General features: G+C 49.2%; 1 protein-coding gene and 1 non-coding gene across 3 annotated transcripts; both read left to right on the top strand.

The window, feature by feature from the left end:
- Positions 1-11,514: 11,514 nt before the first annotated feature.
- On the top strand, positions 11,515-21,985 carry HAS1 (hyaluronan synthase 1). Of its 2 annotated transcripts, none has more exons than XM_064489769.1 (5): positions 11,515-12,027; positions 15,638-16,342; positions 17,719-17,944; positions 18,556-18,688; positions 20,958-21,985. In XM_064489769.1, the coding sequence occupies exons 1-5, from the start codon at positions 12,019-12,021 to the stop codon at positions 21,631-21,633; spliced, it is 1,749 nt and encodes a 582-aa protein (XP_064345839.1). In that variant the 5' UTR covers positions 11,515-12,018; the 3' UTR covers positions 21,634-21,985. The 2 variants fall into 2 exon arrangements, with proteins under 2 accessions (XP_064345839.1, XP_031315093.2); XM_031459233.2 differs by having other exon boundaries at positions 15,635-16,342.
- On the top strand, positions 20,460-20,534 carry TRNAD-AUC (transfer RNA aspartic acid (anticodon AUC)). Its single transcript has one exon. It is a non-coding gene; the product is annotated as a tRNA-Asp (tRNA).
- Positions 21,986-22,226: the final 241 nt, after the last annotated feature.

Raw genomic sequence — 22,226 nt, 5'->3', positions numbered from 1 at the left:
TGAAAACTTCCAATGAAGAACAGAAAAATGGAGAGGATATAGCAGGCACTCTTTTGTTGCAGTTACCCAAGGCCAGTGGGCAGGAATAGTAAGAGTTTCCTACCCTGGCAGAACGGGGTGGGAGGGGGACCAGATTTCTTAAGGAGCCCATTTGGAAGCACTGGTTCTCCTATCTAGAGGATGTACACCGTCCTTCACGGCTCCTGGCTTTGCCCTCTTGCCTTTATTAGTTGTTCTTTATTTTCTATGCTCATACCTTCATTGAGCATTGAAGAATGTACATTTCTTTGGGAACTAAAAAGCATTTCTGGGAGTCGAGAATGCAAATGAAATGGGTAAACTTCCCTGCACTGGAAATGCAAAAACTTTAGGGATGACATGAGGGAAAGGGAGAGGAGGGTGATTGAGTAAGAACAATGGAGTGGCATTTCTCTTTCTCTTCTGGCTTACTTCACTTAGTATGACAATCTCTGAGTCCATCCAAGTTGTTGCAAATGGCATTATATTATTTTTTATGGCTGAGTAGTATTCCATTATATATATATACACACACACATATATATATATATACACACACACACATACATACACACATACCACAACTTCTTTATCCAGTCCTCTGTCGATGGGCATTTGGGTTGCTTCCATGTCTTGGCTATTGTAAGTAGTGCTGCTATGAACATTGGGGTGTACGAATCTTTTCAAATTAGAGTTTCCTCTGGAAATATGCCTGGGAGTGCAATTTCTGGATCACAGGGTAAGTCTATTTTCAGTTTTTTAAGGACTCTCCATGTTTTCCATAATAGCTGCACCAATTTACATTCCCACCAACAGTGTAGGAGGGTTCACAAAGGCCATTTCAGACATCAGCTGCCAGGGGTCAGGGATTTTTGCAGCACAGGCAGGAACTTGCCTTACCCAGGTCAACCCCAATGTCATTGCCTCCTTGTCTTATCCAGATCAGGCAATGGGGCCACTCAGGAGTGGGAGTCTCTTTGAGACTTCTTTTCCTCACCCTAGTCACTTTGCCTCTGTCCATTTTTGCAGATTCTAGTTAATCATGGGACATTTGTTAGCAAGGGGAAAAACCCTGCTTATGCCTTTGTACAGAGGGCTTATGGGAAACATGCCAGGGTCATGACAAGAAGCCCAGTTTCAGAAAGAACAGCCAGACTTCTAAAGATCTGGACATTTGTCTGGCAGTTACTCTCTGTGGGATCCTGTATCTTTGGTTTCCTCTCAGCATCTGGGCCCTTCCCCACGCATTGTAGTACCCTTTGCCATTCTCTTCATTTGAATTCCCCGAAAGACTTTGGGTTTTATTCAAATCCTGGTCACATCCACCCTTGTAATCCTTCCTCCCTTGGGAGCCTTCTATAATGTGTCTTTTATGTGTGATCCCAAAGATATTTTTGACATAAAATACAAATTTGATAGTGATTCCTCATTTCGTCTACATCGTCCTGGCTTGGGATGCTGTCATGTGTGAAGTCCGGAGCTCTGGCAGCTAACTGGCAGCCATGAGGTAGCAATTTCCAGGAAAAAGACCATCATATTAGGGATGATAAAGAGGAAGGATGAAAATAAATGTGGTTTTGATGATATTATTCAGACAGAACTGAACCTACTACTACCCATCTCCAAAACTCTTGTAAAGTAAACCATAAATGTTGCCTTAGTTCAAGCCATTGTTAGGTGTAATTGTAAACTGCAAACTGCGTATGATTGAAAGCAGCCTAACTGATACAAGACCTTGGGAATAACGTTTTTAGGGTGACTGTCCTTAACCTCTTTCTCTTTTTCCATATTTCCCCATGTCACCCTGATACCCTCAGATGATACTTTCTTTAAATTTCTTAAAATTTCAGAAAGACTGCCATCTTTTTCAGTGCAGATAGTGGCTGATGGCTTGATGGCCGCAGCATCCTTTGTTTACCTACACGGCAGGTGGCATTCTTAGCCCACACTGTGAACAAGTTTTTGTTGGAGTCCCTGTTTTCTCTATATGCCATTTGCCCAGTATATTCTCTTGAAGGGCAAGAACCATATCTTCTTTAGTTAAGTAACCTACCTGGTAGATGACTTGCACGTTAGCAATTGTGGGAGCATCTGTGATACTGTGATGATAACATGGAATATATATTTGAACTGCATCCCTATTCCTGGCATAGAGCTCCCAAAACCCTTGGAATTCCCAGTGGTGAGAGCAGTAAAGATCTTTTGTTATGTTAATAAGGTAGCTTCTGGCACACCCCTAAGGACAGAAGGAACCAATCCTGTAATTAGAGGGCTGGAACTTTCAGCCCCACCATCGGACCTCTGGGGGGCTGGAAATTGGGCTCCATCACCAACGGCCAATGATTTAATTAAGCCTCCGTGAAAATTCAAAAGGGCGGGGTTTAGAGAGCTTCCAGGTTGGGGAAAAGCCGGAACACTTCCACGTATCACCGTGGCGAGCCCAAACTTCATGGGTTCTGTTAAAAAGGAGACAGCGGGTCCAAGATGGAGTCAACTCTGCCAACAAACCGAGACTTAATACCTAACCAACTGCAGTTTCAGTCCTGCAAAGATGTGACCTTTATGAGCCAACCTGGAATTTCCTGCCCAGGACCGGGAGGTAATCTGCTGAGGGACCCCTTCCGTTCCCCTTTGTGGGGGGTGACCTTGCCTGAGACAATGCATCCTTTGCTAATAATCGCCCCCACCCCTCTACCTTTAAACACCTTTCTTTTCCTGCAGCTAATGGGCTCTCCTTTCAGTTTGCTAGATGGGGTGCTGCCTGAAGCATGAGTCGTTCAATAAAGCCAATCTGACTTTTAAATTACTCAGATGAATTTTTGCTGTTTAACAGCACAGAAGATCCTTTGTTCAGGACCTCGCCCTGTGTATCTCTGGCTGTTGATTCATCTCCTTTAATCTCCTTTGTAATAAACCAGTAATGTAGTGAATAAGTGGGCTTCCTGAGTTCCGTGAGCCGCTCTTGCAAATTAATCAAACCCAAAATGGGGAGGTCACAGGAACCCGTGATTTGTCGTCGGTCGGTCAGAAGCACAAGTGACAACCCGGACTTGGAACTGGTGTCTGAAGTGGGAGGTGACGTCTGGTGGGGCTGAGCCCTTAACTTTCGGGATCTGACGCTATCCCTGGGTAGACAGCGTCAGAGCTGAATTGTAGGATGGCATCAATCATGTGAGCTATTTCTTTGCTGGACTGGAGAGTAATCAAACATTTATTTATAGGCTGATTTTGCAACATTACTTGGAGGCAGAATTATAAAAACTGGTGCTGGATTTTGGAAGAAATAGCAAGTTGCCCTGAAACTGTAGCTGCATGGACTTTACAGCAAAGAGTATCGTGTATTGGACTATTATTTGTAAACTGTGTGCTACATATCATTTATACTCAGTAAAACTGATTGCAAACATATGTATTTATATACAGATACCCTCTTCCCCGCCTAGAGCTAGCTGTTAAATATTTGCCAGCACACCACAGTGCAGAAAGCACATGTGCTTGGGATTCTGTAAGAGCCGTGTTCAAATTCTGACTCTGTCACTACTTGTGGGACCTTAGAGAAGTCACTTCCCTATTTTGTTTTTTTAACTGAGGTATAGTCAATTTGCAATGTTGTGTTAATTTCTGATTACAGCTTAGCAATTCAGTTATACATATACAAATATTCATTCCTTTTCATATTCTGTTTCCTTATAGGCTATTACAAGGTTTTGAATATAGTTCCCTGTGCTATACAGTAGGACCTTGTTCTTTATCTATTTTATATACAGTAGTTAGTATCTGCAAATCCCAAACTCCTAATTTATCCCTCCCCACCCCCTTTCCCTCCTGAAAACCGTAAGTTTGCCTTCTATGTCTGTGACTCTGTCCCTGTTTTGTAAATAAGTTCATTTGTGTCCTTGTTTTTAGATTCCATGTATAAGTGACATCATATGATATTTTTCCTTCTCTTTCTGGCTTACTTCATGTATGACCATCTCCAAGGTCCATCCATGTTGCTGCAGATGGCATTATTTCATTCTTTTTTGAGGCTGAGTAGTAGTCAATTGTGTGTATGCATATATATATATGTATATCTATATACCACAACTTCTTTATCCAGTCATCTGTTGATGTACATTTAGGTTGTTTCTGTGTCTTGGCTATTGTATATAGAGCTGCTATGAACATTGGGGTCCATGTATCTTTTTAAATTAAGAGTTTTCTCTGGATGTATGCTCAGGAGTGGGATTGCTGGATGTCACTTCCTTTTTTTCAACCTCAGTTTTCTCTTCTTGAACACAGGAGTTATAATAAAGCTCTGAGGGAGACCTTTGGGTGGGAGCTAATGAATATGAAGTGGGCAACCCAAGGCTTGGTAAATGCCACAGCCACTATCAGCATGATGGCTCCTTGCTCTTGCTGGAGACTGGCCTGCTCTCTGCTTTCTCTGAGATCCAGAGGACAGGGACGTGGCCCTTCCCTCCCGTCCTCACAGTCCTCCTTCCTCACTGCCCCTCTCTTTGGCAATCAACACCTTGGGGAACCTTTCAGCAAATTTTACTCTGAATTCTTGGACCTGGGGAGGGAGGGGAAGGGAACACCTTCCTTGTGACCCATTCTGGTCCCTTGCGCCCTAGAAGAGGAGGGAGGAGGGTTCCAGGGTAGAGCCCAGCAGCTGGCTCATTGCATGCTGCATGTGTCGGGCACTGGGCTGATGTACTAGTCTGCTCAGGCTGCTATAACTCATCACCACAAACTGGGTGGCTTAAAACCACAGAAATGTCTTCTCTCACAGTTCTGGAGGCTGGGAGTCTGAAATCAAGGTATCGAGAGGGTTCCTTCTGGAGGCTCTCAGGGAGGTAGGTTCTATGCTTCCTCCTAGTTTCTGGAGGTTGCTGGCCATTCTTGGTGTTCTGGATTAGATTGTGCCCACTCCCTCCCCAAATTCCTAAGCTGAAGGCCTAACCCCCCAGTACCTCTGAATGGCCCTTATTGGGATATTGCATTGTTGCATGCGTAATTATTTAAGTTAAGATGAGATCATACTGTAACCAGGCAGGACTCTATGGGGCCTTCCTGGAACTGACAGCCTCCTCCCCCATGTCCTCCGCCTGCCTGCTGTCTGTAAAAAAACTTCAGCCTCCTAGGCTTCCCCAGTTCAAAAGGGTACATTTAATCACAGAAGTGAGAAAATGCAGAAAGGAAGGAAAACACTCAAACAAGACAAAAGAATAACAGTTTAGCCATTAAACAAAAACAAGGAACTTTAGCTCCTCCTTAAGGGCTATAGATAGTATTCTGAGCCCTATCCTTTGAGCTGTGTTGCAGACATTGAAACCCCCACCAGGTGGAAGAAGTTAACTATGTGCTGCCCATAAGCATGTGGACCCCAGACCTGATGGAACCAGAAGGTTGATGATGTTGACTCCCAATGTCCTCACCACCAACCAGTCAGAAGAACGTCCAAGAGCGGATCACCCACCCCCACAGCCCCTCTCCCTCATCCTGTCTTTAAAAACCTTACCCTGAAAGACTTTTGGGGAGTTCAGATCTTCTAAGCACTAGCTACTTGGACTCCTTGCTGAGGGCCCTGCAACCAACCCTGCACCCTCCTTCACCACAACCTGGGGTCAGTAGATGGGCTTTACTGCACATGGGCGAGCAGACCAAGTTCGGTTGGATGACAGTACTGAAGTAGGGTGGGCCCCAATCCAATAGGACTGGGTGTCCTTATGAAGAAGGGAAAGTTGGATGCAGACACCCCGGGTTGGAGCTGATGTCACCAGGGAGGGTGAAGGTCCCCCTGTTGCTGCCTGGGTCAGTGGTGCAGACCTTCAGCTGCCATTGGCTCAGGAACAGCTAAAACTCACCTCAGATTCTACTGTGCCAGGCAGATGCTCTCTCTTAATCTGAAGGGCTACCTGCTGAGGGACATTCCCATTTTACAGGTAAGGAAAGAGAGACTTAAGAACACTCAAGGATCTACCCAAGCAATAGAAATAAAAGCAAGAATAAACAAATGGGACCTAATTAATCTTACAAGCTTCTGCACAGCAAAGGAAACCATAAGTAAAACAAAAAGACAACCTACGGAATGGAAGAAAATTTTTGCAAATGAAACCGACAAAGGCTTGATCTCCAGAATATATAAGCAGCTCATAACAAGAAAGAAACAAACAGCCCAATCCAAAAATGGGCAAAAGACCTAAATGAGCAATTCTCCAAGGAAGACATACAAATGATCAATAGGCACATGAAAAAATGCTCAATATCCCTAATCATCAGAGAAATGCAAATCAAAACTATAATGAGGTATCACCTCACACTAGTCAGAATGGCCATCATTTGAAAGTCCACAAATGACAAATGCTGGAGAGGCTGTGGAGAAAAGGGAACCCTCCTACATTGATGGTGGGAATGCAGTTTGGTGCAGCCACTGCATGGAGATTCCTCAAAAGACTAGGAATAGACTTACCATATGGCCCAGAAATCCCACTCCTGGGCATATATCCAGAAGGAACCCTACTTCAAAATGACACCTGCACCCCAATGTTCATAGCAGCACTATTTACAATAGCCAAGACATGAAAACAACCTAAATGTCCATCAGCAGATGACTGGATAAAGATGTGGTATATTTATACAATGGAATACTACTCAGCCATAAAAAGTGACAACATAACAGCCATTTGCAGCAACATAGATGTTCCTGGAGAATGTCATTCTAAGTGAAGTAAGCCAGAAAGAGAAAGAAAAATACCATATAGGATCGCTCATATGTGGAATCTAAAAAAACAAAACATAAATACAAAACAGAAACAGACTCATAGACATAGAATACAAACTTGTGGTTGCCAAGGAGGCGGGGGGTGGGAAGGGACAGACTGGGATTTCAAAATGTAGGACAGATAAACAAGATTATACTGTATAGCACAGGGAAATATACACAAGATCTTATGGTAGCTCACAGTGAAAAAAATGTGACAATGAATATATATATGTTCATGTATAACTGAAAAATTGTGCTCTACACTGGAATTTGACACAACATTGTAAAATGACTATAACTCAATAAAAAAAAAGTTAAAAAAAAAAAAAAAGACAGTGAGGGTCTCTGGCAGTGGATACAAACTTCCCTGACAAAAATAAATAAGTGAATGCAAATTAAAAAAAAAAAAAAAGAACACGCAAGGAACTGACTCCTACCCAGGAGGCCCAGCCTGCATTCCGGCTCCCCATCATCCTCTCACCGTCTTCTGACTCAGACTGCTGTATTCCTCCCCCAGAGGCTCTTCAGGCCCTGGTCAGTGCTGGAGGCGGACCCAGGACTCAAGGTGGACAGTGGGAACTTCAGGAAGGGAGCTGGGGAGACACAGAGCTAAAGCCGTGTATTCAAGAGTAATCTGGACCTCAAAAACTTTTGTCAGAGCTCCGAAGGTGACGGACCTGGGAGTCCAGGAGCCAGGCCTCCTCTTCAGTACATAGCGGTGTGGATCCTGGGACCCTCCTCCCTCAGACCCAGGGGTCCAGTCCCCAGCCCCCTCCTCCCGCAGTGACCTTCTTACATGGCTCTGCTGCCCCCAGACTGCATCACTCTGGCCAGGAAACAGCTCTTCCCAGGCCTCGGTTTCCCTCTCTGGAAAATGAGACTTGTCTCTTGCTTCCTTGGGAGAGGACAGAGCTGCTGCAAGGGAAGTCTCTCTCTGGCTCCTTCTGTCTCTAGTTCCCTCTGGGGAAAAGGGTGAGAGCAGAGAGGAAATGGGGCGGAGATGTCTTCAGCTGGAGGGATGGTGTCCTGGCCAGTCAGAACTGTCCCTCTCCTCCTGGCCTCAGAAGTCCCCAACTTCCTCCGAGGCAGAAGGTGGATGTACAGTCATCGCCTCCTCTCCTCTCAGAATTTCAGCAGAATTTGGAGGCTGAGGTGTTTCCCAGAACATGGATGTGTGGGAGGAACAGCCTTCTTTGTAACCAACGTACCGCTGCCCATCCAGGGCTCAGCTCAGAGCACCGGGACCCAAGCCCTGGAATTCCTGGAAGTTCAGAGGCACATGCTCTACTTAGGGATTTTGGATCTTTGCCGATCCTGGGAAGCCTTGCCTAGGGTCCAGCCTCCCTGGGAACTCCACACCCCATCCCTCTGAGCTGCTGGGTGGGGGTGGGGATTCTAGCTCTGGGCTTGCTCCCTCCCACTTCTCTGTCTTTCTCCCTGTCCCTCCCCCTCCCCATCCTTACTTCTCTCTCCCTCCTCCTCCTCCTCCTTATCCATCTCTCCTCCCCCTTCCCCTTCCTATTCCCTCCTTCCCTCCCTTCCCATCCCCCCTTTTCCTCCTCTTCTTTCTCTTTCCTGTCTCTGTCTACCATTCTGACTCTCCATCCCAATCTCACTCATTCATTTGCCACATATTTATTGAGCACCTACTGTGTACCAGGCATAGGTCCAGATCCAGAGGAACCGGGCCAAGACCCCTGCCTGTGTAGCGCTTGCAGTCTCACAGGGGAGACATGCCTCATACAGAAAAGATTCTCCATGGGCAAGTTATACTTTCCATACGAAGACGACAAATTCTGTGGGAAAAAGTAAAAGTAGGGGAAGGGAGAGGGGGTCGGGAGTCCCAGGGTGGGGCAGGTTTCCATATTAAACAGGTGATCAGGTGAGCCTCCTCCCCTCCCACCTCTCCTCCTCCCTCCCTCCTCTTCTCCTCCTCCTTCCCTCCTCCCCTCCTATCCTCCCCTCCTCTCTCCTCCCTCCCCTTCTCCCTCTCTTCCTCTCCCCCTCTGACTCTCATTGCCCAGATTCTCCCAAAGTGCTTCCCTCCCACCTTGCAGAGAAATCATTTGCCTAGACTCAAGAATTTCACAAAACACAGCCTTCTTCAAGTTGCTTCCCCTCCCCGGGCCTCTCACCCTCCCTAGTTCCCCAGGAAGCAAGTAGTCCTGAAGATGGCTAACTGCCCAGAGGCACCCAGAACTGCCTGTCCCTCCCCTGCTGCCAGCCCTCTCATGGCTCCCCAGCACCCAGGACAAAGTCCCACTCTCTGAATTTGGCATTCAAAACCCTGCCTGGGGTGGACCCTGCTATGCACCCCACCCTTGAAGCTTCCACAACTCCCCAGTACTTTCCTGACTGGCCAGGACATTCCTTGCCTTGGATGCCCTTCCAGTTCCACCTTTCAACCCCCAGCCCCACCCCTGCTGCCCTTCCCCTTTCTAACTTCTCATCAGTCAGGACTCAGCACCTCCAGGATATCACCTCCTCCAGGAAGCCCTCCTGTGGGTTCATGCAGCCTCACACTGGTCTGTGGTCCTCTGTTTACACAGCTGTCTCCTCCACCAGATTGGCATCTCCTCCAGGGCAGGGCCTGGGTCTGAGTCATTTCTATGTGCCCGGCATCGCCCAGCTGACAGCCCAGCCCACCGGCGGTGCAGGAGATGTTCCTACAGTGAACCAGTGTTCTTTCCCCTGCTTTTTCTCTATTTCTGCCTCATCATCTCCCCTGTCCATTTCGCTCCTTTTGTCCTTTGTTCTGTAAACCACACCCTGAGGTTTTGCGATGATGATTGATATCTTTGCAAGGCCACTGTAGACTCAGGGCAGAGACCCGAGATCAGCCACCATTGGAGTGGAGGGTTCTGGAGAGATGGCTGTTAGTGAGGGGAGTGGGAAGTGGTCCCACCACACCAATCCCTGCCTCCCGTGGGAGTGTCCGGCTTCACCTGTCCTTGTCTTTCAGCTCCTGTCTTGGCTGCTTCCAGCCTTGTTCCTCTCTCCCTGCAAGGAATTCTGGGAGATATGACATCTGAGTCTGAGGGAGGAGGGGACTGGGGGCCCGGACTCAGGGTCTGAGGGAGGAGGAGGTTGGAGAAAGAGGGTCCTGAGAGAGGAGGGGCTGGGGGCCTGGACTCCAGGGTCCTGGAGGAGGAAACCATTGGAGTTTAAAGTCCAGGTCCCTCCTCCCTCGTCCACACTCTGGTTTTAGAAACATCTGGTTTTATACAGCTGCTCCACCCGGGCAGGGCGGGGTGGGGGCTGGGCAGCCAGATGCCCGGCTTCTGAGTGGAGCCTGGGCTGCCCCCCCACCCCCACCTCAGAGTAGAGGAATCACCCTCCCCTCCTATTCTGGGCTTGGCTCCCACAGGAGAACCCATCATCCTGACACAGCCGGACACCAGGCGGCTGCCCAGGCTCCCGGCAGCAGCGTCAGAGACTCAGAAACAGCCCTGCCCTGGTGAGGTGGGCGTGGTGCCCCTCACTTGGGTCCTGAACCAGCCCTTTTCTCCCTGACAACCAGGCTCAGGCAAAGGCTCAACCTGGCGATGGCCCCTCCCCACCCTGCCCCTCTGGGGAAACCCAGGGAGTGAGAACTTGGCATCTTGCAGGGGACCGGCTGGAAGTGATGGAGCAGCAGGGAGAAATAAGGACTTGGAGACAGAAAAACAGAGAGAAACAGTGAGAGAGAGAGAGTGAGTCAGAGAGAGAGACAGAGAAACACACAGATAGGGCCTCAGCGATACACAGAGATGCAGAGACCCAGGGATGACAGAGACTCAGAGAGAGACAGAGGCAGAGGAAAGAGAAACAGTCAAACACTGAGAGGAATAGGGAGAAACAGGCAGACAAGCAAAACCTGGGAGATAAAAAAAAAAAAAAAGATAAGGATACAGATAGAACCAGAGAGAAGAAGAGTGATGTACACAGAAACCCAGGCAGAGAAACACAGAGAGGGAGGAAGGGGGAAAGAGAGAGAGGATGAGAAAGTCAGAGAGATGGAGAGTCAGAAATTTAGAGACAGACAGACTCAAACCCAGAGGGGAGCAGACAGAAATGGACACACCAAGAGAGAGAGAGACAGAGACAGAGAGAGCCAGAGATAGGGAGGCATGGAGAGAGACTGGAACACACAGACAGACAACCGGACAGATGGACAGAGAAACAGAGCCAGGGAGACCGGGACAAAATCATAGACTCAAAGAGAGACACAGATGAAGAGAGAAGGAGGTCGGCACAGGCAGGGATTCACAATAATCAGAGTCACAGACATGGAGAAGCAGGGGGAGGGACAGACAAAATCAGTTCATAGTAAGGGGAGCAGAAAGATTGAATTAGATACAGAGGTGTTTTTTTTTTTTTTTAATCATGAAAAGAAAGGGCATGGAAATAATGTCATTTGTCACTGAGTCTTCCTGTCCTGAGGAGCTGGGAACCAACGACTTTGCGTTCACCCTCGACGCCTGCGAGGACAAATCCCAGTGCCCCAGCCCCCTCCCCGGACCCTGGCACATCTGTGGGCGCACATGCGGGCACACGCGACCCAAGTCAATGAGGCACTGAACGGACAGACGTTCACTCCCAGCTCCAGTTCCAGACAGCCGGCCTCCCAGGCCAGCGCGCACACGAGTCACACCCACAAGCACGCACGTGTGCATTTTATTCCATCTGCCAGTGGCCTGGACAGTCCCTGGGGAAGCCAACCCGGAAGGATTCTGAAGATAGGAGGGGAGGAGCGGTGTGTGGGGACACTGGGATGAGGGAGATGGGCTGAGGCGGGGTGGGGGGTTGAGGGGAGGCGAGAAGAGCTGAGGATGGGGGAAAGAGAGAGAAATGGGGGAGAGAGGAGGAAAGAAGTGGGGAGAGAGGCAGGGAGAAATAAAAGGATGGAGAGAAGTACAGAAATGGAGGGAGAGAAGAGGGCAGAGAGAGGAGAAGAAATAAAGGGGAGAGATGGGGGAAGAAGGGGTGCAATGGGGGCCTCAGGAGAGAGGGAAGGGCTGCGATGACGGGGGGCTGGGGAGGGAGGCCCGTCTGGTGCTGGGGGGTGGGGGCTGATGGCGGGAAGCGGGTGGGGCTGCCCGACGGCCGGCCGTGACCTCAGAGCCCCTGGCCCAGCTCAGCCCTGACGTCAGCTCCTCCTCTCGCCCCCGCCTGCGCTGCTCTTCAAATCACCCCCCCCCCAGCTCTCGGGCCGCAGAGACTCGGGGAGAAGCGAGGAGAGGAGAGGAGAGAGGCCCGCCGGACCCACAGCAATGAGACAGGTGTGTGTGTGCGTCTGTCGGTCTGTCCGCAGCCGTGCGGGGGGCGGGGGGCGCTACAGCACACGTGTGGCCACGCGTGTGCGGGGAGCCGCGAGTCCTGGGGAGTTTACCTGTGCGCTCCCGTGCGGGGACAGTGACCGTGAGAGTCTGCGTGCCATCCCGCCGGTGCGCATGGGAGATGTGACATGGCCATGCTCACCTGGCTTATAACTCCTGGACGTCTGTGTGCCCGGGGAGAGGAGAGGAGAGCTGCGTTTGCTTGACCCGTGGAGCTGAATTGCTACTTTCCTGTGTTCAGCAGCTATGAAGGCAAACCAGATGAAATCGCCGATGTCTGGGCACTTGTGACTTGTAAACATGGCAATTTCAGATGGTTCAATCTCAACGGTTGCTATTTCTTCAGCAACTCGTTGCTCCAGACCCAGGGGTGGGGGTCTTCTGTGTGTTTGTTGCTGCGTGGGCATCTCTTCGTGTTGTTGCTTTTTCCTGCTTAAGGGCATGTGTACCCAACCTCACCTGTGTGGCTGTTAATTGAGTGGGTAGGGGAGTGTCTTAGGATCACAGACTTCTAAGAGCAGGTGCCTGGGGTTATCCGGCAGAACCTGAGGGTTTTCCGAGCACACGTGTGGGGTTGCGTGACCACAACCCATCCGCGTGACCCTGACTGTTGTCGGAATTAGAACCCTCTAGATGTCCTCCCGTCTCTGTGATCCCCCATGAATTGGGCCACCCCTAAAAATTCAGGCAGGGCTAATTTTGGGGCAAAGGGACAGAGAAGGATGATTCTGGAAGAAATAATAATAATTGTCAATATTGGCCGATTACGAGCTTCAGGCTCAAAGCTGTACCTTAGCTCTGCCCTAGAGAGACGTGGCATGAACCACAGACAATTTAAAATTTTCTAGTAGCCATATTAAAAAAAAGAAAAAGAAAAAGAAACAGGTGCAGTTCATTTTCATAATAACATTTTATTGAACCCAGTGTATCAGGAGTCAGCAAACATTTTCCATACCAGGTCAGACAGTCTGTATTTGCAGTTTCAAGGGCCATACCGTCTCTGTTGTAACGTCTCAACTTTGACACTGTGTGAAATCAGCCATGGTCAATAGGTAACCAGATGAATGTGACGTGCCAATAAAATGATGGAAGGGGGCCCACCTTCCATGTAATTGAGTTTCATATAATTTTCTTTTTTTATTTTAGTGCTTTTCTTTTTTATTATCATTATTTATTTGTTTCTGGTGGGGCGAGGTAATTAGGTTTACTTATTTATTTATTCTTAGAGGAAGTACTGGGGACTGAACCCAGGACCTCCTGCATGCTAAGCATGTGCTCTACCACTGAGCTATACCCTCCCTCCTATGATTATTTTTTAAATTAAACTACAGTCAATTGACAATGTTGTGTTGGTTTCTGATGTACAGCCTAGTGATTCAGTTCTCTCTCTATATATTCCTTTTCATACTCTTTTCCATTATAGGTTATTACAAGATATTGAATATAGTTCCCTGTGCTATACAGTAGGATCTTATTGTTTTCATATGATTTTCATGTGCCACAAAATATTCTTCTTCTTTTGACATTTTTCAACCTTTTAAAAACATAAACAGTAATTTTAGCTTGTGGGGCTGTAGTGAAAAAGGCAGCAGGCATTCGGCCCAAGGAGCTGTAGTGTGCCGACCCCGCTATATAACAAAAATATTATCACTTCAGTATACAGTCGACACAAAAATATTTTTTAATATACTTTTACTGAAGTACAGTCAGTTTACATTGTGTCGATTTCTGATGTACAGCATCGACACAAAAATATTAATGAGATATTTTACCTTCTTTTTTCTACACTCAGGCTTCACAATCCAGATGTGCAGCACATGTCATGCAGGTGCTATATTTTCATTGGAGATAGTTCTTTGTGTACATTTTTTATTGTGATAAAATACATAATATAATATTGATCATTTTAACCACCTATAAAAGTACAATTCAGCGATAGACATTCTACTTGTTTCTTTAAGTAGCTTTCTTTTTGATTTGTATTTTTAGATTTCATAAAACTTACAGTTGAAAAAGGAGCTTCCCAGACCCTATTTGTCCCAAACATGCTTAACAGCTTTTTGATAAGTAAATCAAGTACCAGTTTCTCAATTGAAACATTTCAACTAAATAAAATTAAAAATTCAGCTAGTCGTACTGGCTGCATTTCAGGGCTTTGTAGACACATGCGGCAGGGGGCTCCCGTGTTGGACGGTGCAGACCCATAGTTTAGGGATTCATATAACTCATAATCAGCCCAAGAGGTGGAAACTGATGACAGTTTAGTGAGGAGGACGATGGGGCCAGACGATGAAGCCTGCGTGACTTTAGGCAAGAGAATCCACTTCCCTGTGCCTCCGTTTTCTCATCTGTAACAGAAGGGAGTAACAGTACCTTCCTCACATGGAGCAGTGCTTGGCCCGTGGAAGGGGCTAAAACTCCAAACAGGTGGGAAAACTGAGCCCCCCCCCCCCAATTCTAAGCTCTTCCAACAACATGTACCGGACACCTGGCCCTCTCAGCCACTCCTCCTGGCTTATCAGTCGTTGGTTTTGCCATCTGTATGGTGGTGGCAGTAAACATTGTCTGTCCCCTGGGGCTGCTCCTGAGGAGTAAAGCCAGTGTACAAGGTTGTGGTTTAGTAACTGGATTCTCAAGATTCAGATCTTGGATTCTGTGCTTTCCAGGCAGACCCTTGGGCAGGTTGATACTCTGCTGTGTGACTCAGTTGCCTCATCTGTAAAATGGGGATGACAATAAAAGTACCTCCCTCATAGGGCTGATTCAAGGATTAAAATAAGTTGGTTCCTACTATATATAAAATAGATAAATAATAAGGTCCTACTGTACAGCACAGGGAACTATATTCCATACCTTGTAATAACCTATAATGGAAAAGAATATGGAAAGGAATATATGTATACATATCATTGAAACATTATACTGTACACCAGAAATAGACACAACATTGTATACCGACTATACTTCAATTGAAAAAAAAAAGTTAGTTCCTACAAAAGGCTTAAAGCAATGCCTGGCTATCATGTTTCAGTCTATTATTATCTCAACACTAAGAAACCTTTAATTGTGAGATGAATTATTATTTTCCTGTACTACTAAGAAGGAGGGAGGGAAACACCTGTCGATTAAATTGTGATATTCCACTGAGTGTAATCCACATGGATTTAAGAGCTGTTAAAAATGTGGAAATAAATAGTTTTAGAGTCAATATAAGCAGGCATTCAAGCCTGGATAACTGTTTGCCATATATATATATTTATTTATTTTAAAATTAATTTTTTTTGAGGGGAGGTAATCAGGTTTATTCATCTATTTATGTAATGGAGGTACTGGAACCCAGGACCTCGTGCATGCTAGGCATGCACTCTACCACTGAGCTATACCCTCCCCCTCCACATATATTTTTATTAATGAAAATAACTTTGCAGTACCTAGTGGATTTTCTTTACAAAAAGAGAATGTTATCAATGGCTTGGGAACAAAATCCAGGAGGGCTTCCCTTCCCGAAGGGCATTTCAGCACTCCTTCCTCTTCCTGTCTCCTCTCCCAGCAGGACGTCCCCAAGCCCAGCCCGGCGGCCCGCCACTGCTCCGGCCTGGCCCGGCGGGTGCTGACCATCGCCTTCGCGCTGCTCATCCTGGGCCTCATAACCTGGGCCTACGCTGCCGGCGTGCCGCTGGCCTCCGACCGCTACGGCCTCCTGGCCTTCGGCCTCTACGGGGCCTTCCTCTCGGCGCACCTGGTGGCGCAGAGTCTCTTCGCGTACCTGGAGCACCGGCGGGTGGCGGCGGCGGCGCGGCGGGCGGCGGCGCGGGGCCCCCCGGAAGCGGCCACGGCGCGCAGCGTGGCGCTGACCATCTCCGCGTACCAGGAGGATCCGGCGTACCTGCGCCAGTGCCTGGTGTCCGCCCGCGCCCTGCTGTACCCGCGCGCGCGGCTGCGCGTCCTCATGGTGGTGGACGGCAACCGCGCCGAGGACCTCTACATGGTCGACATGTTCCGCGAGGTCTTCGCCGACGAGGACCCCGCCACCTACGTGTGGGACGGCAACTACCACCAGCCCTGGGAACCCGCGGCGGCGGGCGCGGCGGGCGAGGGCGCCTACCGGGAGGTGGAGGCCGAGGATCCCGGGCGGCTGGCGGTGGAGGCGCTGGTGAGGACGCGCAGATGCGTGTGTGTGGCGCAGCGCTGGGGCGGCAAGCGCGAGGTCATGTACACCGCCTTCAAGGCTCTGGGCGACTCGGTGGACTACGTGCAGGTGCGTGGAAGGCGCCCCCACCCCCATCCGTCACCCTGGCACCCCGAATCCCACCTCCCTGGGGTCCTTCATTCAATCTAAGGTTGGAATGACACCCTCCTTTTATTCATTCATCCATTCAGTGGAGAGATTTCTTCCTTCTTTCCTTCCTTTCTTCATTCATTCATCCATTTGATGCACAGACTCTTTCCTTAACTCACTCATTCATTCATCCCTCCATCTATTCAATATAAAGTTTCATTCATCCATTCAGTATAGAATTTACCCCCTCCTTCCCTTCCTTCTTTCAGTGTAGTCTTGTCTTTACTCATTCATTCATCTATTCATCTAATATAGAGACCATCCATTTATTTATTCATTTATTCAATGTAGATTCAATGAGATCCTTTCCTCATCCAGTGTAGAAATTCTTTCCTTCACTCATTCATTTATGCATTCATTTATCCATCCAATATGGTGATCATTCACTCATTTATTCATTCACGTATTCATTAAATGTAGAGACTGTTTCCTTCTGTTCCTTCCTTTCTTCCTTCACCCTGTAAGAGTCTCTTGTTCATTTATTTGTCCATTTACCTATCTATTCAGTATAGAGATTCATTTGTTCATTTAGTCATTTGTTCATCCATTCAATGTAGAGATTCACTCATTAATGCATTGCATTAGTTTCCTATTGCTGCATAACAAATTGCCACACATTTGGCAGCTTGAAACAAAACATGTTTATTATCTCATAGTTTCCGTGGTCCAGAAGTCTGGGCAAAGCTTAGCTGGATTCTCTGTTCAGGGTGTCATCAGACTGTAGTCATGGTGTCAGCTGTAGCTGGGTCTTATCTAAGGCTCAGGGGCCTCTTCCAAGCTCATGTGTTTGTTGGCAGACTTTGTTTTTTTGCAGTCATAGAATTCATGGTAGCTTGCCTCTTACAGACCAGCAAGAGAAAGTCTCTGACTTCTAGACCTTCTTTTAAAGGGCTCGCCTGATTAGATCAGGCCCACCCAGGATAACCTCCCTTTGATTAACTTAAAGTCAACAGATTAGAGACCTTAATTATATTGCAAAACTCCTTCACCATTTCCATAGAAGGTAATATAATCATGGGAGTTATATGTCGCCACTTTTGCCATATTCTATTGGTTAGAAGCAAGTTTCAGATCTCGCCCACACAACAGAGGAGGGTATTATACAAGAGCATGGGTGTTGGGGGGGGGGTGTCATCTTAAAATGTGACTAGACATTAAAAATGACTAAAGAATTCAAAGTTATGTTCAGACTGGCTGCAGAGTGTCCCAGCTGCTCCCCATCCCTTGGTACCCTCCCTTCAGTTACCAGCCCTGCACAAGGATATGGCCTGATCCTGGCCTCTTCTACCTGACAGGTCTGTGACTCAGACACGAGGCTGGACCCCATGGCACTGCTGGAGCTGGTGCGGGTTCTGGACGAGGACCCGCGGGTAGGGGCTGTTGGGGGTGATGTGCGGATCCTTAACCCTCTGGACTCCTGGGTCAGCTTCCTGAGCAGCCTGCGGTACTGGGTGGCCTTCAACGTGGAGCGGGCTTGTCAGAGCTATTTCCACTGTGTGTCCTGCATCAGTGGTCCCCTGGGTGAGCAGGGCTTGGGAGGGCCATGGATGGGGTGGAGAGGAAGGGAGAAGGGGACCCAGAATGGGTTGAAGATGGGATTGAGACTGGGGACAGAGATGGGGCTGGGGCAGGACTTGGGAAGAGGGATAAGATTGGAAGCTGGAGGTGGGGATGGTGTCTGGTGTTGGGGATGGGTTGGAGAAAGGGTATGGATGGGGATTGGGACTGGGGTGGGGGAGGGTTTGGGGAAGGGGATGACATGGGTTTGGAGTCAAGGACAGTGTTGGTGCTAGGTTTGGGGGTGGAGATGGATTTTTAGATGAGGATGTATAGGGGGTGGGGCTGAGAATGGATTGAGATTGGGGCATTCAAAGTGAGTGTGCGTCAGTGACAGGACTGGACAAGTTTGGGATGGGTATGGGATTGAGGAAGGATTTGAGGTTGAGAACAGGATTGGGGCTGGAATTGTCATCGGAGAGAGGGCTGAGAATAGGATTGAGATGGTTAAGGATGGGGTTGGAATTGGAGATGAGCGGGGTTGGAGAGAGGACTGGGGAGGGTTGAGATAGGATTGGGGACAGTATTGGCAAAAGCAGAGGCTGATGCTCCTGTACGTCCCCTCCCCACCCTAGGTCTATATAGGAACAACCTCCTGCAGCAGTTCCTCGAGGCCTGGTACAACCAGAAGTTCCTGGGCACCCACTGCACCTTTGGGGATGACCGTCATCTCACCAACCGCATGCTCAGCATGGGCTATGCCACCAAGTAAGCTGAAGGGACTGAGTGGCTGGGTGTGTGCAGAGGCCAATGAGTATCCCAGCAAATCTGTGTGTGTGTGTGTGTGTGTGTTTGGAATTTTCCAAACCTGAAGTAAATTATAGGACAGTGGGTTCCATCAAGTGAGACTTTAGAGGAGACAGAAAGAAACCATCAGGAATAGAGAGGGAGCATTAGCACTGAATCAGTGAGCTATATCATGTGAGACCTTAAGGAAGAGTGGAAGATATCATAGGGGCGGGGTGATATTTGCATCGACCCATGTGACACAGTGGACTCTACCAAGTAGGGCAACGTGAGGGTGGGAATTACAGCTAGAAGACACAACATGAGGTGGGGCTTGATGGCTTTACCAGGGAGAGCATGAATTACTCCAAGTGAGAGGGGAAGAGAAAGAGATAGAGTGGGATCTAACTAGTGAGAGAGTGAGAAGAATCAAGCAGGAGAGATGGAGAACATCTAAGCTCTAGTAAAGGGCTTCAGGAGGAAAAGATATAATTCAATGGGACTCAGGGAAATATGGGCTAGAGCAGGTGAAGTTCAGGGGAAAGTGATTTCTATAAAGTTATACCCAGTGAAAGCACCAAAGTGAACTTGGGGTCTACCAAGGGAGCCCACGCATTCATTCACTTGACAGGTGTTCTTTAAGTGCCTGCAGTGTTTTAGGCTCTGGGGATGCAGAAGCAAATAAAAGAGATGTAAATTCAAGCCTACATTGATGGAGGGGCAATAAATTAAGATATGTAAGTAGAACATATAGTATTTAGGTAATGATACCTGCTATGGAGATAAATAAAGCCAGGGAAGGGGGATAGGCAGTTTCCAGGGAGGGAGTGAAGTGTGAAATTAAGGTGCCTGAGGTAAGAGAGGGATGGAAGCTGAAAATAGTGCAGGTGGGGCAATAACGGGAGAGAGGATGGAGAATTAATCGGGGGGTCCACGCATGATAGGCTTGTGGGCTGCAGAAAGAACTGTGAACTAAGATGAGGGAGCCATGGGGGGGGGGTTTGAGCAGAGGGGTGGCATGTTGCTTTAACAGGATCCTTCCCAGCTGTTTTGAGTACAGACTGCAGGGAGGAAGAGGGTTAGCAGGGAGGTCACTGAGGATGCCAAGTGACATAGGGGAAGAAGACTAGACAGTGTCAAGTAATGCCCGTGGGGATAGAACAGTTTGACCCTTCCAAAGACACTGACTGCCACAGGCCAGCTGATGACGTTCCATACAGGGATTCTAGCTTTGTGTGGGCTTGGCTAAGAACCTGGGAGGGATTGATTAGTAATGTCTGCTAGGGCCACAGGAAAGGAGCTTAATGGTTCCCTTGAGAAGCTCTAACATAGGGGCTACCCTAGGTAGGAAACATGCCTGGCGTGTCCCTCACCATGGGGCCTGCTAATAACAGATTCCTAATAGATTAGTGATAGTATTAGTAATAGTGTCAGTCACCACAATGATATTAGTAATGCCAATAGTTGCATTAGTCATAGTAGTGGCTACCATTTATTAAGCAATTACTATATGCTGGTTCTAAGCACTTGGCATTTAATCCTCATTCAATTATGACCTATTAGGTAGGAACCATTATTTACCCCATTTTACATATGAGAATGAGATAGGCTGGGACTTGGGACCCTTTACCCACCTAGGCAAGCATCTCCTCCAGCAACAGAATACAAAGAAACTGTAAGGAACGAAAAATAAGTGCACGCATGTGCAGCTGGGGCAAATGAGGAACAAGAAGATACAAAAGAGCCAAACCAGGGAGTGGGTATAGCTCAGTGGTAGAACCCATGCTTATCATGCATGAGGTCATGGGTTCAATCCCCAGTACCTCCATTCTAAAAAAAAGCCCCAAACTCAACTGCGACTTCTAGGGGAGCAAAGACAGGGGACTAAGCATGATCCTGTGCACAGCTCTACCACGGGGGTGGGCAGCCCACCTAAGCCACCGCTCCCTCACTGACCTGAGCACTGAATGACCCCCACCGTCACCCCATTTAAGGGGCCCGCTGGCTCCCTCCCTGGGGGGTGGGGAAGTGAAGCTGTCACTTGTGTTTGCCCCCACCTGCTGCAGCAGCAGGAGTCCCAGTAAAGCCTTGCCTGAATTCCTCCTCTGGCCTCTTTCTCTGGATTACACAGCCCAAGGACCCCATTTGTTATGCAGAACCCTGAGGCCCAGACAGGTTGCGAAAACTCGCCCCAGGGGCCATTCCTGCCTGCGATTCCTGCTGACGGCCGTGTCTCCTCCCACCCGCCCAGGTACACGTCGCGGTCCCGCTGCTACTCGGAGACGCCGTCATCCTTCCTGCGCTGGCTGAGCCAGCAGACGCGCTGGTCCAAGTCGTACTTCCGCGAGTGGCTGTACAACGCGCTGTGGTGGCACCGGCACCACGCGTGGATGACCTACGAGGCGGTGGTCTCGGGCCTCTTCCCCTTCTTCGTGGCGGCCACGGTGCTGCGGCTCTTCTACGCCGGCCGCCCGTGGGCGCTGCTCTGGGTGCTGCTGTGCGTGCAGGGCGTGGCGCTGGCCAAGGCGGCCTTCGCCGCCTGGCTGCGGGGTTGCGCGCGGATGCTGCTGCTCTCGCTCTATGCGCCCCTCTACATGGGCGGCCTCCTGCCCGCCAAGTTCCTGGCGCTGGCCACCATGAACCAGAGCGGCTGGGGCACGTCGGGCCGCCGCCAGCTGGCCGCCAACTACGTCCCGCTGCTGCCGCTGGCCCTCTGGGCGCTGCTGCTGCTCGGGGGCCTGGTCCGCAGCGTGGCGCACGAGGCCCGCGCCGAGTGGAGCGGCCCGTCCCGCGCGGCCGAGGCCCGCCACCTGGCCGCGGGGGCCGGCGCCTACGTGGGCTACTGGGTGGTCATGCTGACCTTCTACTGGGTGGGCGTGCGGCGGCTCTGCCGGCGGCGGGCGGGGGGCTACCGCGTCCAAGTGTGAGGCCGGGCCGGCGGGGTGCCCGCTCGGGGAGGGGGGGGCCTCAAGGGGCGGGGAGAGCCCTGCCTCGGGGGTGTCCCTCCCCACCCGCGGAGCCACGAACGTGCGGGGTGATCCTCTGTGAAGCGAAGGGGTCGACTCAAGACTCTTCAGCCTGGACTCTTGGGGCGGGGGTCTGGGACTTTGGGGTCTCTTGGGGACGGGTATTTATTGATCAGGGTACATGTGGATGCTTAAGGGCAGGGAGAAAGGGGTCCCCATGCTGTCCTGGGACTCCTGATTTCTCTCCGTTCTTATTTAATCTCCATTTGTACTGTGTGATTAGGATCATAATAAAGAATTTTATTTATTTTCTACTGAGCCTACCCCCCCCCCCCTTTTTCTGAGAACAAAGGGGACTGCATGGTCGAGAACTGGGCAGTCGGATTAGTCTTGGGTGCCAGCTGTTTGAAACTAGACAAGATACCCTCCCTCCTTGGAGCGTCCATTCCCTCTTCAGAAAATAGAGAGATGAATCCCTGGGATCAGGGTTGTTGTGAGGGTGGAATTTCTCCACTGTTCATTCAGAAACTTACGGAGCCCCTACTACCTGCCCG

Source organism: Camelus dromedarius, chromosome 9 (assembly GCF_036321535.1).
Source record: "Camelus dromedarius isolate mCamDro1 chromosome 9, mCamDro1.pat, whole genome shotgun sequence".
In the NCBI taxonomy this organism is placed as follows: Eukaryota; Metazoa; Chordata; class Mammalia; order Artiodactyla; family Camelidae; genus Camelus; species Camelus dromedarius.
The sequence above is the reverse complement of the archived record's forward strand: the minus strand, read 5'-3'. Positions and strand labels throughout refer to the sequence as shown.

What these genes read in the sequence shown, in the direction of transcription:
- HAS1 (XM_031459233.2), top strand. An exon ending in CTGCATCAGTGGTCCCCTGG is followed by an intron (nt 17,945 to 18,555) that starts GTGAGCAGGGCT and finishes TCCCCACCCTAG; the next exon opens with GTCTATATAGGAACAACCTC. An exon ending in AGCATGGGCTATGCCACCAA is followed by an intron (nt 18,689 to 20,957) that starts GTAAGCTGAAGG and finishes CCACCCGCCCAG; the next exon opens with GTACACGTCGCGGTCCCGCT.